Below are 14,973 nucleotides of genomic sequence, written 5' to 3' on the forward strand. Positions count from 1 at the left end.
AATTTCGAAAGGCCTTGCTTTCCCTAAGACGTAAATTAGGGGAAAACACTAAATGTGCTTGTAAGTAATAGTTATCTGAAAAGTGAAAGGATAAACAGATGGGTTTTTATTTTAAGGTAGTTGTATCTAGTTTTTCTTTCATGGTTGGCGCTTTTTGTGTCTTACTTAAGAAGGCAAATCTCAGAAGTCTACAATATTATATGATACCATTTATACAAAATTCTAAACCATGCAAAAACAATCTATTGCTCAAGGATACATAAAAAGTAGCAAAACTGTATATTTTTAGGAAGTAAGGGGATAACTAACACAAAATTCAAGGTAATAGTTACCACTGGGGGATAAGAAAGCCCCCTTTGAGGGCTTTGTGAGATACCTTATGGTATTTGTGCAGTTCTGTTTCTTTAATAAGTGGTGAGTCTATAGATTCTTTTTAAAACTCTTTATCCCCTAAATATACGTTTTTTTGTATGTAGGAGCTATTTCATAATAAAATGTTTAATAAGAAGACAATTATTATTTTTTGACTTAAAAAGTTGGGTACTTTAAATTTGTACTCTGGTTTACTTACATTGGTTATTCCATTGAAATATTGCTTGAGGGCCATTCCAGATTTGAAGTGTGTATAATTCACACATAATTGTGAAATTATAGGTAGGTGATAATGAGCTTTAATCAAAGTGCCCAAAAAAGAGCTTAAAGAGACTTTGCAATGAAAGTGTAAAGTCTGTTAATTCATAACTGTGTTAATCATTCCCGCTGGAAGAGTTTAACTGATTTTTAGCCAATTCTTATTTCTGAAATTATTCCCAAGGGATATCTGTGTTTAGTTTTCACTGACTTCTCTTAAAAAATCCAGTAAGGCTCTGAAGTAAACACTTTGAATGAAGAGACAAGTTGCACTGTATATTTAAAACATGTATCTTTTAAATCAGGGTAGTTAAAATACAGTAATCTACCAAAGCTTCAGTTTAATGCTTGTGCAAATAAACTTTTCTCTTTTATGTTTAGGCCAAATCTGAAATAGGATCCAGTATGACTGAAATACTGCTGTGAGTATGAAATATCTTAAACTATTTTTAAATGAATTCTTTATTAGTTCCTTTAAATGATTTTATGGATTTCTGAGTTTATCTCTTTGTGAAGCAGTACATCTGAGAAGTAGTTTTCTCCTTTGTGGTTAACAGTTTTTGTGTGTAATGTCAAATATTCTAGCATTTCCTTCAGTAAGATAAAGCTTAAAATGAGCAATAGATACAACAGTGAAAAAGAGTAATAGGAGACTAAATAGAATCTATAAAATGAAAATGTTTCAACTTTCAGTTGGATACAAAATTACTTTTGTAATAATTTAAATTATTGCTTTAGAAATAGTTTTTTCTTTGTTTATATCTTCTTTCTTTTGGAGACATTTTAGAACATTGTATTTAGCACAATTTGAACAATTATTTTCTTGTTATTTTGGTTTGAGCTATGTTCAATTAACTCTTCAAACATTAATTTAATTTTTTAAAATAAATTTATTTATTTATTGGCTGCATTGGGTCTTCATTGCTGTGCGCGGGCTTTCTCTAGTTGCGGCGAGTGGGGGCTACTCTTCATCATGGTCCATGGGCTCCTCATTTTGGTGGCTTCTCTTGTTGTGGAGCACTAGCTCTAGGCTTCAGTAGTTGTGGCACCCAGGCTTAATAGTTGTGGCTCATGGGCTCTAGAGCGCAGGCTCAGTAGTCGTGGTGCACAAGCTTAGTTGCTCAGTGGCATGTGGGATCTTCCTGGAGCAGGGATCGAACCCACGTCCCCTGCGTTGGCAGGCAGATTCTTAACCACTGCGCCACCAGGGAAGTCCCTTAATGTTTTTTAAGACTTTATTTAAGCTGTCCTTAAGCGCTATTTTTGACTTACATATTTTTAAACATTCAGCCTTATTAGAGCCAGCTTAAGCAAATATATTTTCATCTATATTATCTATTAGAGTTCTTTGAAAAGTGGGTTAATGTTTGCTTTACAACCTATACAGATTAAGGCAACTTGAAAAATACACACACTGGTTCTGTAATATTCTTATAATATTTTCAATATAAAATTAGGGATGAATAGGTTTCTCTAACACTAAAGTGATCTCCTAACTACTAATGTGGAATTCACAGGACTACTTGAAAACTATTTTTAAAATGTGGGGAAAATATTTCAAGTCTATATGTGAGGTGGTTCACAGGTTCTCACAATTTCTGTCTTATTCATTTGCTAGCTTGCTTGTTTCCTTCCATATGTCCTTCTTTTCTCTTTAAACTACTTTCTTTTTACTCCAAAAAACAGTACATAATTATTATAGAAAATTTAGCAAATACAGGTAAGCAAACCAAGTAAATTAAAATTACCTATAATTCCATCATGCAGAGATAACCACTGTCCTTAATCCATTAACATTTTTGTCTATATCCTTCTAATATTTTTAATATTTTTGCTTGTTTTTAAAAATGGAATCATAATATACCTTCCATTTTGTTAGCCTGCTGTTTTTCATTTAATACTGTATGTTGAAAATATTTTCCTGCCATCAATTATTCTTATATAACCTTTTGAGGTTCTTACAATTGACTTTAAATATTTCTTTTTATGTCTGACAGAGTCTTTTGTGGTTCCTTTTGCTTTTCTGTCGAGGAAAAGATAGCAAGAAGCTCATGGGCTTCTCTTTTGTTCTGCTTTGCTCCACGCCTAGACCCCCTTCTTGCTCTTTTCCACCCACCTTCCAAAGTTGTTATCACAGTCAGGGTCACTGGTATATTTTGTCTTAACAAATCCCACCTGAACTCCAGAGAAGCCTTAAGAGTAATCTGAGACCACACATCTAACTTTCATTATTTGCACATAAAAGTCATCTATTGGGGAACTTAAAGGCCTCCTTTACGTTGAAAAAATAGCCAGTTAGGTCATATTACTCAGAAAAAAGACTTGACAAAAGTGAGGACCGCTCACACCCACACTGTTTATTCAAATGAAATCATAATGTGGAATGGGTGAGAGAATTTCTGATGAGTGAGAGAATTTCTAGTCTTTGTTTCAGGTGGATAGGAGTGTTGAGAAAGACAACTCATAATTAACTTACTAGAAAATCCTTCAACATGATGGAACCTAATCATCTACCCTTTTCCAGTCAAGCAAATTACATTTTTTCTCCATGCATATCTTTAACTTGCAATCCTCTTGGATTGCATACTGGAAATTATTGAATCTAACCCTAGGCAGTGACCATGTTTTAGAGCTTACACTGAAGCAACAGATCTCCAAGAATTAATTTTGAGACTGACTTCATTCCTTTTGAAGAATGGTTTGAAATGGGCCTCATGCTGGAATCAATTTTTCAAGTGTATTTGAAAATGAGTAAGGATATCTTCTCATAGTAGATGAGTCTCCATTAGTGAAATACACATTGTGTGGTTTCCATAATTGTGGCATCATATTTCCTCCAGTAAAATTGCCAGTAGGGAGAAGAAAGTTCTTTGAGATAGTGTATAGAGTCATTTCTTTTTTAAAAATTGGAGACTGCTAGAGCTATTTGAGAACACAGATAACACTTGGAAAATGCTTATTAGTTAATGAAAGAATTTAGATTAATTGTAGGGGAAAAAAAGCATTTCTTGGAGATTGCTTAAACATTTTTTGAACCAAATAATATAGAAAACAAGGAAGATGTTTAAGAAAGAAGATAACCTAGAAAAGGACGGTTGGAGGTCACTTCTCTTTCCTTTTTCCTTTATGGTTGGATCTCCAGAAAATTATTTGAATTAGTTTTGTTTACAGTTTCACATGACTTCTTATCAAACTAATCTGGGATATGAATTTGTTTATAATATCAGTATAGTATACCACTATCAAAAATACTGAATAATTATTTGTTTTTATCTTAGCTCAAACTGCATAAGTTGGTAACCAAATGTTAAAACTGGAAAACATCTTAGAACTGTTTGGCTCTTTCTTGCAGTACTTTTTCTCCCAAATTTAAAAGAACACAAAATAATTTCAAAATCTGACTCCAGGCCTCAAAATTATTCAGTGCATAATCAGATGTAGTCTATAAAGAACGCTTTATTTGGAACTAACAAATTTGTTTTCTGCCAACAATAAATTAGATTGTCTTTTACAGTTCTCAAGTGATAAATATGAAGAGCCAACTCTCATTCAACATTCAAGCCCTTGCAGTTTGGGCAAATATATGTTTAGCGAGAAAGTGAGTAAAGTAATTCCTTTTTCTTTTCTTTTTCCCATATTCATGAATTGAATTAATATTCAATATGTCATTATAGAACATTGCCAGTAGTATTTTATATTCCAAATAAATGACTAACCGGTTCTATTAAGGCAAATACGTATTGCTTTTTTGGTAAGTTTTTTTTTCCAATTATAAATTAATGATTTTGAAAGATTGAACAGTATATGATAATCTAACTAGGTGAGCCATCTGATGTCTTAAACTTCTGGTTTGATCTCGTACTCTCTCCACAGCCAATTATTATTGTTGCTTTGCAAAAGAAGCAAACAATTATTTGAACTCCCCTGAAGATAAAAGTAACCTCTGATGATAAAAGGAAACCTAAAAAATATAGCATTATTAACCTCCATTAATTTCTTGTTCATTTACTTTCTATTCTGTTGAGTGTATTTTTATGCAAATGTATATTTGTATATACAGTTATAGTTTTATTTCCTTAACCCTTAACATTATATTGTGAGCATTTTCCCATACCATAAGAAAGACTTAGAATCATTTAAATTTCTGTATAGTATTCCATCCTAAAACCTGGGACAGTTAATTTAAATGTTCTCCTATTTGAGGATCTTAGATTGCTTTCACTTTTTCCACTGCTATAAGTAATACCAAGGCATTGTTATGGATAAATTCTTATCCACATGTCTGGTTCTTGCTTAAAGATTTATGCCCACGTGTCAAGTTATTGGGTCAATGAATGTGAATATTTTTTTAAGGCTCTTGATGTATATTATCAAATTAACTTTTCTTGAACACTGTACTTGTACATTCTCATACAATTGCATTCTCACCAGCATTGAGATTTGTCATATTAAAAACTTTATTATTTTGATACATGAAATTATTCTTTTGTTTTACATATGTTTAATTACATCTTAAATTTAACAAGATTAGTAATTTATATTTCTTCTGCAGATTTTAACTTCATAGGCTGCCCATAGTATTTAGTGCAGTGTGTGGTTATTACTATATTTTGGTTATCTATTCCAATTTACATTTTTAAACCTAAGATCTTTTTTCCTACTTAGAAATGGAAAATTTTTTAGTTCCAAATATTTTTCCTATAGTTTAAAACTATGTAATATTATTATTGATATTCATGTCACATAAATAATTCTGGACATATTTTAATTTTTTTATAGGAACAGACAGCACCCATCATTAGTGTGGCTTTTTACTGGAATGTTTTGCATTTATTCATTGTTCTTTGCTTGGAGAGCAAATTTAGATATTTCAAAACCACTTTTCATGGGTGTGGTAAGTTTTACCTAGACATATCCTTTGACTAGAAAGTTCACGAAGAATGTACAAATTTGTCTTTCATGAATCTTGTAGAAGAGCAAGTTATCTCAGAAACAGTTAAAATTGCATATACATTATTATAAATCAAATTAAATTATTGAACCAGTAAAGCTAAAGCCTTTTGGGGGGGGGCAGGGGGAAGCATTGTTTAGTTAACATGATAGTTAAATAGAAAAATAAATGTGAGGTAGGTTTAAGTTAGTCGTTTTCTATGTGTGCTTGCAGATATAGGTACTGCTGTATTTCTCCTGGAACTTTTATAAAAATAGCAAAGAAATATGGGTTGTAATTAGGGACTCTACCAATACATTCTCTTATTTCTTACCTCACCTGTCCAAGCCTATGCAAAAGAGCAGGTATATTTCTGTTTTTCCTTGACTACCATATCTGAGATTAGAGTATTTCTTCTCCTTATAATAGAAACTATGTACATGTAAATAGCTCTTTTTTAACAGCTGAAACCAGCTCTATGTGTGTGTGTGTGTGTGTGTGTGTGTGTGTGTGTTTTCAAGAGGCCTGATGAATAGTACCTTACTTGAGCACCTGAATTCTGAATCAGTTGAGAACAAGATAAACCAGTACATTTGGTGGGAGAGTCACCTTTGTTACCTGTAATGCTGAGATTGGAGAATGTGGTTCATATCTGTGGGCAGGGGAGTCTCCTCATCCTGTATCCCTGAATGGGCTAGTCACAGGCAGTGCTGCACAGGGCAGGCCTCCCCTCTTCCCAGCTCACCTCAGCCCAGAGTCTGCCCCTGGACAAGTACTTCCTGTGGACAGCTCGCTTCCGAGAGGAAGAGAGAGGAAAGAGGAGGGCTGTGAGGCCCAGGCCCAGGTCCAAGACTCCCCAGTCCGCTAGGCAATCTTTCGGGAAGAAATAAGTGAGAGGAGAGAGAGGCCAGTCATGTTATCCTAGTGGAGCTCCTCCACATGGAAGGAAACATCAGGAGTTAAGCAAAAGCATTTCTCTACCTCTTCTACTTTGCAGTATTAGAATAAAGAGTTCAAGATGAAGTCTGTAGTATAGAAAAGAATGTATGGATCCAAAAAGGGAGATCCACAGGTCAAACAGGGAAGGAGGGATGCTTGAAAACTGATACATAAGGTGACGTGGAGTTAGGCTGGGGAAGTCAGTTAGGAAGACCTAAATGATACAGGCATAAGCAACTAGATGCATGCAACATGTTTTTAAAATACATGAATACCTGATTGCTTGCATGAACTGGTCCACTGGACGCACTCTTTTGCATGCCTCTTTCACAGGTGGAGCGATTCTGGATGCAAAGCAATGCAGTGGTGGCCGTCCTCGCTGGCATCGGTTTGGCTGCACTTGTATCTGAGAGTAAGCGAGTGCTGAACACCAGCGGGCTTCAGTGTCTGGAATGGCTTTCAGCAACTCTTTTTGTAATTTACCAGATATATTCTAATTATAGGTAACACATGGTTATTTTTATGAAAAGTAGCATTCAAGCCAAATATCTAAATATTTGGATATTTAAATTCTAGAGCTTTGTCTTGTTTTTACCTTCCACTAGTTTTCACAGTGAGACAGCTTGGTCTGAATGAAGTTGTTCTTAAACTTTTGAACAAGAATCTCAGCATGAGTGATGTGTAGTTTCAGGGCATTGCAAACAAGGGTTTGGGTGGTGCATGTAAACTATCTGTGTATTTTCCGCTAGGGAATCCTAAAGATACTTTGTAGAATCTGGAGTATATGTAAAATTCCATGATCTAAAATACCACTTAGATGGAGAGTAAAGACATTTCGGCTTTTTTTGTATGCCCTAAAGTAATTCACTTTATGCTTCAAAGATGTCATCTTTTGAGTACTACTTGGCCCTTATCTGGCACACTCTGTAGTAGCATATATTAAGTAATAATCAGAGTTCTAAAAGTTTCTTAACCCTTATGCATTATTTGTATTATATGTGTTTTTCAAAATCTGCTTGATAACCATTATAAGAAAACTTGTCTCACGTAAAAGATGTACAAGTTTAGATGATAGTTCTTTTTTATTTATTTATTTGTTTATTTATTTATTTATTGGCTGTGTTGGGTCTTCATTGCTGCACACGGGCTTTCTCTAGTTGCGGGCAAGCAGGGGCTACTCTTCATTGTGGTGCACGGGCTCCTCATTGCGGTGGCTTCTCTTGTTGTGGAGCATGGGCTCTAGGCACGTGGGCTTCAGTAGTTGTGGCACATGGGCTTGGTTGCTCCGAGGCACGTGGGACCTTTCTGGAGCAGGGATCAAACCCATGTCCCCTGCATTGGGAGGTGGATTCTTAACCACTGTGCCACTTAGGAAGTCCTAGATGATAGTTCATTTATTTGCAGCAGTATTGAGTAAATACTACAGAAGTGGAAGAGTCCCCTGGAGTTTTGTTACAGTGAGATTTGATTGGTACTTTAAAAGGTCACATTCCTCCTTTCAACTTAACTTTAAAAAGCGATGTTCTTTATAATACCGAGAAATAGCCAGTGTTAGGGAGGCCGTGTCACCAGGAGGCCTTGTGGGAAGGGGATACAGGTCCCACATACAACTCCATAGCTAGCTCGGAAGGGTTTGCCAAGATTACAGTGTGTTTCCCACCTTTTTTAATCCCAGTCTTCTCCTGGCTCAGGTCTGTAAGGCAACTCAGGTTCCACACCAGGGAGGGCTGCACAAACTGGGTGGTTTGGTTTGTTTTGATTCTTTTTTTGCCCCAGGTATACTAGAATAGATAGCAACTTTGCTGGGTTGCAAAGTTGTGAGGCATCAGCCTGCAAAGTAGGGAATCACAGTTGGAAATTGTTGCATCACTTTCAAAGGCAAGGATAATATCTTGTTCCTGGAAGTATTCATTTGTTTGTGATGCTAACCCAGTGATTCAACTTTAGACTGTGTTTCTCAGCCCCATTACATGTAATGGACCTGATAATAACGGAAGGACATTGCTTGTTCCGTTTTTTGATGCTTTTCCTTTCTTGTATTCTTTTTCTTTTCTCATGGAAAGCTCTCAGAATTCATGCCAGTTTTCTCTTTGAAGTTAGAAAGTCCACTTCATCATTGAAAAGAGTTGTACTGCTATTGTTGGCCACGGCAAATAATGCCTGGAGAGAAGTACACATCTCAACAAATTATTCCTTCCCTTCTTTCTCATTGGTCTCATTCCCTAGTGATTTCTCAGTCTAGAGAGGAGAGGGGAACACAGGTAGCCTGTGGTCCAGGGAAGTGGTGGGAAGGATCAACCTCCATTTGCAAGGGAATTAGACAAATGTGCAAGTTTATGCCAGGAACTGGCAGATTTCCTTTTGCATTTCTGAAAATTCCTTTGAACTAAATGGAATTAACATGAAATTACCTTAAATTCCAAGCGGAATCAGAAACCTTATTTCTTTTTAGTGACATTGGAGACGCTTTTAGGAAAAAAAGTAGTTATTATTGAACACTAACTGATTCCCTTTTTATGGAAATGATTATAAATTCCAGAAAAAGCAGTATGCTGATTTTTTTCAGTTGCACAATTAGTTCCTTCTTTTTTCCCCAGTTAATAGTGTTCTCTTTTCAAATATATGCATCCTCTTAGAAGATATAAGTTAGAATATTTTAAAGCACTAAATGTAGATTGTGTGATGGGAAAGGAAAGGAGCAGGAAATAAGCCCAGTCTTACTAAAACTAAAACGTGTTGCTATTTTAATATTTTGTAATCCTTTTATTTAGCATTTGTGACCAAAGGACCAACTATGTGATCGATACATTTGCGAAGAACCTTCTAGCCTCTATGCCTCATGATGCCATTATCTTACTCAGAGGCGATCTGCCAGGGAATTCTCTCCGTTACATGCATTATTGCGAGGGGCTGAGGCCAGATATTTCATTAGTGGATCAGGAAGTAAGTATAAGAAAAATATACTTAGAGTATAGTTAGTAGCAATCATTTTAAAACATACGTTTTTAAAAGAACTATTTTTTTAAACAGTGGGTGGGTGCAGTTTTCATGATCATGCTTAGGTAAAATATATATCATGTTCTTTTCTTTATCTGAACTAATAGCAAAAGTCGTGATTGTTTCTTTCTTTTTTAAATTGAATGTGTTAAGAATTAATGTGTTTCATATTACATTCGAACAATGTCCTAGGTCTCTTGTTCACATGACAGACCATGACAATATTGTGTTGTAAATTTATTTTTCAATTGTTCTTTTACATCCAGCCAACTCAACCATTCAAATTAACACTACCCAGTGATCTAGGTATTGAAATAAATTAAGTTGACTATAAAATAAGTCATACTGCAGGTAGGTAAACATTTCACTCAAAATAGAAATTATTAACCACAATTCTGCTATAGAATTTGTTTGAAAATTTTGTTGCTCTTATGACAAAAGTATGTTTGGAGAGGACTTGTGAAAATTTCAATGTCTGTTAAAACAATCTTCAGGAACTGAAAAAAATATATGTAAACTATGGGATTTATTGTTTAAGCCATAAATAGTTAACGGGAACAGATCTATCTCTGGTGTTTTTAGAAAAGTTGTCAGGAAAAGAGAAATTCTTAACCTTGAAAAAATACTATTAGTTTGATTGAGCAAACTATTAGGCACAATACTTAATAAATTTCATTCAATGAATGAAGAATTAAAATTTTTGAGAACACTATAAACAGATTTGCAAATATAGGGAAATTTGGAAGTTACACATATTTTAGAAGTAGTTTGCATTTATATCATGTACAAAATAATTTGATTTTCAGTCTAGCATCTGACAAAAGCTAGATCATTTGTTGAAAATATGGTATCATACTATGACTAAAAATACTATTCGGGATGACAGCTACTATGATTGAAAACTTGAATTTCACAGTTAATTAGACCTAAATTCAAGTCCTCATCCTCTCACTTCCTGCATGTGTGACTTGGGGCTAATGATTTTTCCTCTCAGAGCTTCTGTTTCCTTATCGGTGAAATGGAAGTGATCATTAGATAAGTAAGTTAGGATGCTTTTGAATGTAAGAAACAAAATCCCTGATTAAGAGTAGCTTAAACTATGGAGTTTTTAATCTTACAAAATAAGTAGTCTGGAGAGAGGAGGTTTAAGGTTTGATAACACAAGCAGTTACATGATGGCAGTGTTCTGGGGCAGCTTTTCTGCAGGTCTCTCGAACTGATGGATGCCTGGTTCCAAACATCACATGTAAAGTGCTTTCTTCTTGGGTCTCTCTCTCTCTCTGCATTGGGAGTAACATTTGCCCCAGATGCCCCCAGCAGACCTCTACTTGGGCCCCACTAACCAGTATGGGTCACATGACCACTCCTAAACTAGCAAAGGAGAATGACTAGAACTGCCTGATTAAAACCAGGATTGTGTTGGTTGGGAAGGAGTGGCTGCTGAGTGGGCAATCAACAGTATCTGACATAATTATTCTCACATAATAAGGTTATCATGAGAATTAAATTAGAAACAGTAAGGTCATAGCACATAGTGGGTATTTAATTCATGTTATGATACCCAGGAACTGAAACTGTTGAGTGATAAACTCTAATTCAGTAAGTATTTTTTAAGTATTTACCATGAACACTTAGATTAAAATTAATTTGTCACTTCTAGTTAAATGACTCGTATAGACAAGTGAAACATAAACATAATTGCTCAAATGATGATATCCAAACTTTAATGAAGCTTTGAAGGTGTAAATAGGAGTCTTTTCTTTAAAAAAAAAAATGAAATCTGTACATATAAAAGTATAGAATGAAGTATATATTAAGTATAGAATTAAGAAAAAATTTGATACTAATGATTTATTTTAATCAAAAGAGTATGTAAGGATATGTAATTAATTAGGAGCTACTAATAAATTTGGCTAAAGGGTTTTTAACTTTGAGGCCTAGGTTATCATGTAATTGAGCTTCTCAAGGGCAGGGATTATATCTTCATTATAGGTGAGCAATACTTGTTTTTTGAATGAATGAATGACTGAAAGAACAGAGTAATGTCACATCTCTTTATTTTGCCTAGGTTGTCTAGTCTGGCCATCAAAAAGACATTTCAGCTCCAGCAAACATCGTTTGGGAACTGTTCTACGTCAGGCAGTGGGCTAGGTGCAGAGGCAATGACATGAAAAGATACAGCCCCTTTCCTGTAGGAGCTCGCAGTCTAGTAAGGAACAGGCTAAGAGCTATAGTTGAGGTAGCTACAGAGTGCTCTAGGAACACCTTGTTCTGCTGTGAAAACTGGGGAGGGCATCCTAGAGGAAGTGGTATTTAAGCTGGTTCTGAAAGGTCAGTACACACTCTCTAGGTATCACAATGGGAGGTCGTTCTGGGTCGTCTGGCAAGTGTATTCAGGTAAATGAAACTAGGTGCTGATTTTATTGATGGCTGGTAGCTATAATTTAAGACATGAAATCTAAAGTCCAAGTCATTAGAAGAATAGTCAGTGCCACAGACCTCAGTTGCATCTGTATGTAGTTTTCAATTATGTTTATATTTAATGCGTACCTCCACATTTTAGAACTTTTTTATTGTCCATGATAAACTTGATTCTTTTTAAAGACGCATATTAAAAGCATGGTATCATATGTTATCTTTCTGGCAGATGATGACTTATGAGTGGTATTTACCCAAGATGGCAAAGCATTTACCAGGCGTCAAGTTTCCTGGGAACCGGTGGAATCCTGTGGAAGGAATATTACCTAGTGGAATGGTCACATTTAATCTTTATCATTTTCTTGAAGTAAATAAACAGTAAGCATTCTTTTCATATAATAGCTTTTCTAAAATCTTAAGCTTTTCTAAAATTGTTTATGTAGCAGCTGTGCTTCATCCAAAAGACCAATTTTCTACACCTATTTCCCTGTCACCAGTGAGATTATCTTTGTAATTAAATTGAATATCTGTGCATAAATGAGGCCAGGCGGAAATAAATGTTATTGTTCTGGGCAAAGGAAAAATAAAGACAGATTAGCAAGAATAGCAAATAAGATCTTAGTACAATTCAGAGAAATTGGAGATGTGCCTGCCTACTTGAAATCGTTGCAGGTAGATCGCAAGCAATTATAGTTTCCCCCTGATCAACACCATGGCCCCCTTTCAAGTTTAATGCAAATGTTTTCCAGGAATAATCACTATATAAAAATAGCTTAAGGATTTTTTTCTAAAGGATAAGGCATTTTTATAAATAAGAAAAACACAGTTATGCTGGCTGAGATAACATATGAGAATTGTGAATTCTGTACTTGAGAACACAAAATTATTCATAGTTAAGGTCAAGAATAAATAACTCCTTCAGTGGTATAGTGTTGAATATTTTTCCTGCCTGTGAAATGCTTGGGATTGTCCAGAGTGTGAAGAAGAAAACTTATTTCAAAATTTCTATTCTCTTACAAAGGGGGCTTTAGAAATTCTTTGTAAATTCCAAAGTTAAACTATCCCTTACTGAGAACATAATGAGATGTTCAGAGTCTGAAGTTTACTGTGGCTCATGAAGTAATATGAAGGTAATAGGTATAAATGTGCTGTGAGAGTAATATTGAATTGCTCTATTTTGGAATAAAATATTAACAACAGTTAATATCTCCAAATAGGTATTTTTTGGTGAATTTTATTTAATTCAACCTCATAAACATTAATTAAACCTACTATGTACCAGTTTGTATTAGGCAATAAAGTGAGACAGTTCCAAATTTAAGTAAGACTAAAATATCTAGTTGTATATATACATAGACATGAATACAGTTGGCCATAATATGATGGCATAAGCTCTATACTAACAAAGCCTTGTAAAGTGTGAGACATAGTAAATGTTCAATGTGTGTTTACTAAGTGGATGATTTAATTGACAGTGTAAGCCAAGTATTCTGGGAGCATCGATGAGGAAGCAATTAATTCTGCCCAGAGGCATTCATTCAGGATTTATGTAATAAATATTGGGTATTCAAAATATCCCAACACCTTTACTAACTGCAGATGCATGGGTGTGATTCCTGCTGTTGCAGTCTTTCAGAGAGGTATCAAGTGGTACCTTAAATATGAAACAGATAAGTTACAGTATCAGCTGGCAAGCATGATAATACTAGTATGGATGAAATGCTGGAGACTTAAAGGCTAAGTAAGAATTTGCCAAGTGGGTAAGAACAATTAGGATACAGAACAGATCCATGACCCCAGAAACTCCCTTTGGCTGTCCTGTGTCATCATACTGTCCCCAAAGCCCTAACCCTCATAACCACTAATCTACTCTCCATTGCTATAATTTTACCTTTTCCAGAATGTCATAAAATATGTGACTTTTTGATCCCAGCATATTTCACTTAGCATAATGCCTTTGAGATCCATCCACATTATTGTTGTGTATCAATAGTTTATTCCTTTTCGTTGCTGAGTAATATTCCATTGTATGGACGTACTACAGTTTATCCATCCACCCGTTGAAGGACATTTGGGTTGTTTCCAGTTTGGGGCATTTGTGAACAGAGCTGCTGTAAATATTCATGCACAGGTTTGTGTGTGCATATGTTTTCATACCTAGGAGTGGGATTACTGGATTGTTTGTTTTCTTACTATTGAGTTTTGAGAGTTCTGTGTGTATTCTAGATTCAAATCCTTTGTCAGATACATCAGCAGTCCCCAGCCTTTTTGGCACCAGGGACCCGTTTCATGGAAAACAGTTCTTCTATGGACCAGGGCAGGTGGTGGGGGATGGTTCAGGCTTCAGGCAGTAATGTGAGTGATGGGAGGATGGTTATAGCAGTAACGGGACTGATGGGCAGCAGCAGAAAAACCTTCGCTCGCTGGCTCTCACTCGCTCTCCTGCCCGCCACTCACCTCCTGCTCTGTGTCCTGGTTCCTGACAGGCCCAGGGGTTGGGGACCCCTGGAATACATGATTCATAAAAATTTTTCCCAGTCTTTTTGTTCTCTTCAAAGTATCTTTTGCAGGTAAACGTTTTTTTAATTTTGATGAAATCCAATTACAATTTTTTTCTTTTGTGGATCATACTTTTTGATCTCATATCTAAGAACTCTTTGCCTAATGCCAGGTCACAAAGATTCTCTCATGTTTTCTTCTAAGAGTTTTATAGTTTTATGTTTTACCTTTCAAATCAGTGATCCCTTTTGAGTTAATTTTTGCAAGGGGGTTGCTTAGAACAGAGGTCTTTTTTTGCATATGAATGTCATAGTTTCTAATATCATTTGTTGAAAACATTACTCTTTCTTCATTGAATTGCATTTGCACCTTTTTCTATATTTAGAAAAAAGAATCCTTGTGGGGTTTTTGATTGGTTTTAATTTGATTAGTGTTTTCATGGTATATCTTCTTTTATCCTTTTGTTTTTAACAATCTATGTCACGTTTAAAGTGGGTTTCTTGTTGACAGCACATGTTTGGCTCTTGTTTTGTTATCCATTTTGACAATGTCTGTCTTTT

At 35.2% G+C, this 14,973-nt stretch overlaps 1 protein-coding gene across 7 annotated transcripts in view; it reads left to right on the plus strand.

Moving 5' to 3' along the window:
* Positions 1–14,973, plus strand: part of TMEM260 (transmembrane protein 260) — a 59,288-nt gene that overhangs the window by 32,657 nt on the left and 11,658 nt on the right. For 5 of the 7 annotated variants that reach the window (XR_009053081.1, XM_057730497.1, XM_057730495.1 and 2 more), the window contains 6 exons: positions 1,012–1,052; positions 4,145–4,228; positions 5,410–5,524; positions 6,833–7,002; positions 9,271–9,442; positions 12,144–12,292. Coding sequence is in view for 6 of the 7 variants with exons in the window: in XM_057730497.1 (XP_057586480.1) it covers positions 1,012–1,052; positions 4,145–4,228; positions 5,410–5,524; positions 6,833–7,002; positions 9,271–9,442; positions 12,144–12,292 (731 nt within the window). In the remaining variant the exon portion in view is untranslated. The remainder of the gene's footprint in view (positions 1–1,011; positions 1,053–4,144; positions 4,229–5,409; positions 5,525–6,832; positions 7,003–9,270; positions 9,443–12,143; positions 12,293–14,973) is intronic. The other 2 variants (XM_057730499.1, XM_057730500.1) reach the window with 2 other exon arrangements.

Source organism: Hippopotamus amphibius, chromosome 4, assembly GCF_030028045.1.
Source record: "Hippopotamus amphibius kiboko isolate mHipAmp2 chromosome 4, mHipAmp2.hap2, whole genome shotgun sequence".
Lineage (NCBI taxonomy): Eukaryota > Metazoa > Chordata > Mammalia > Artiodactyla > Hippopotamidae > Hippopotamus > Hippopotamus amphibius.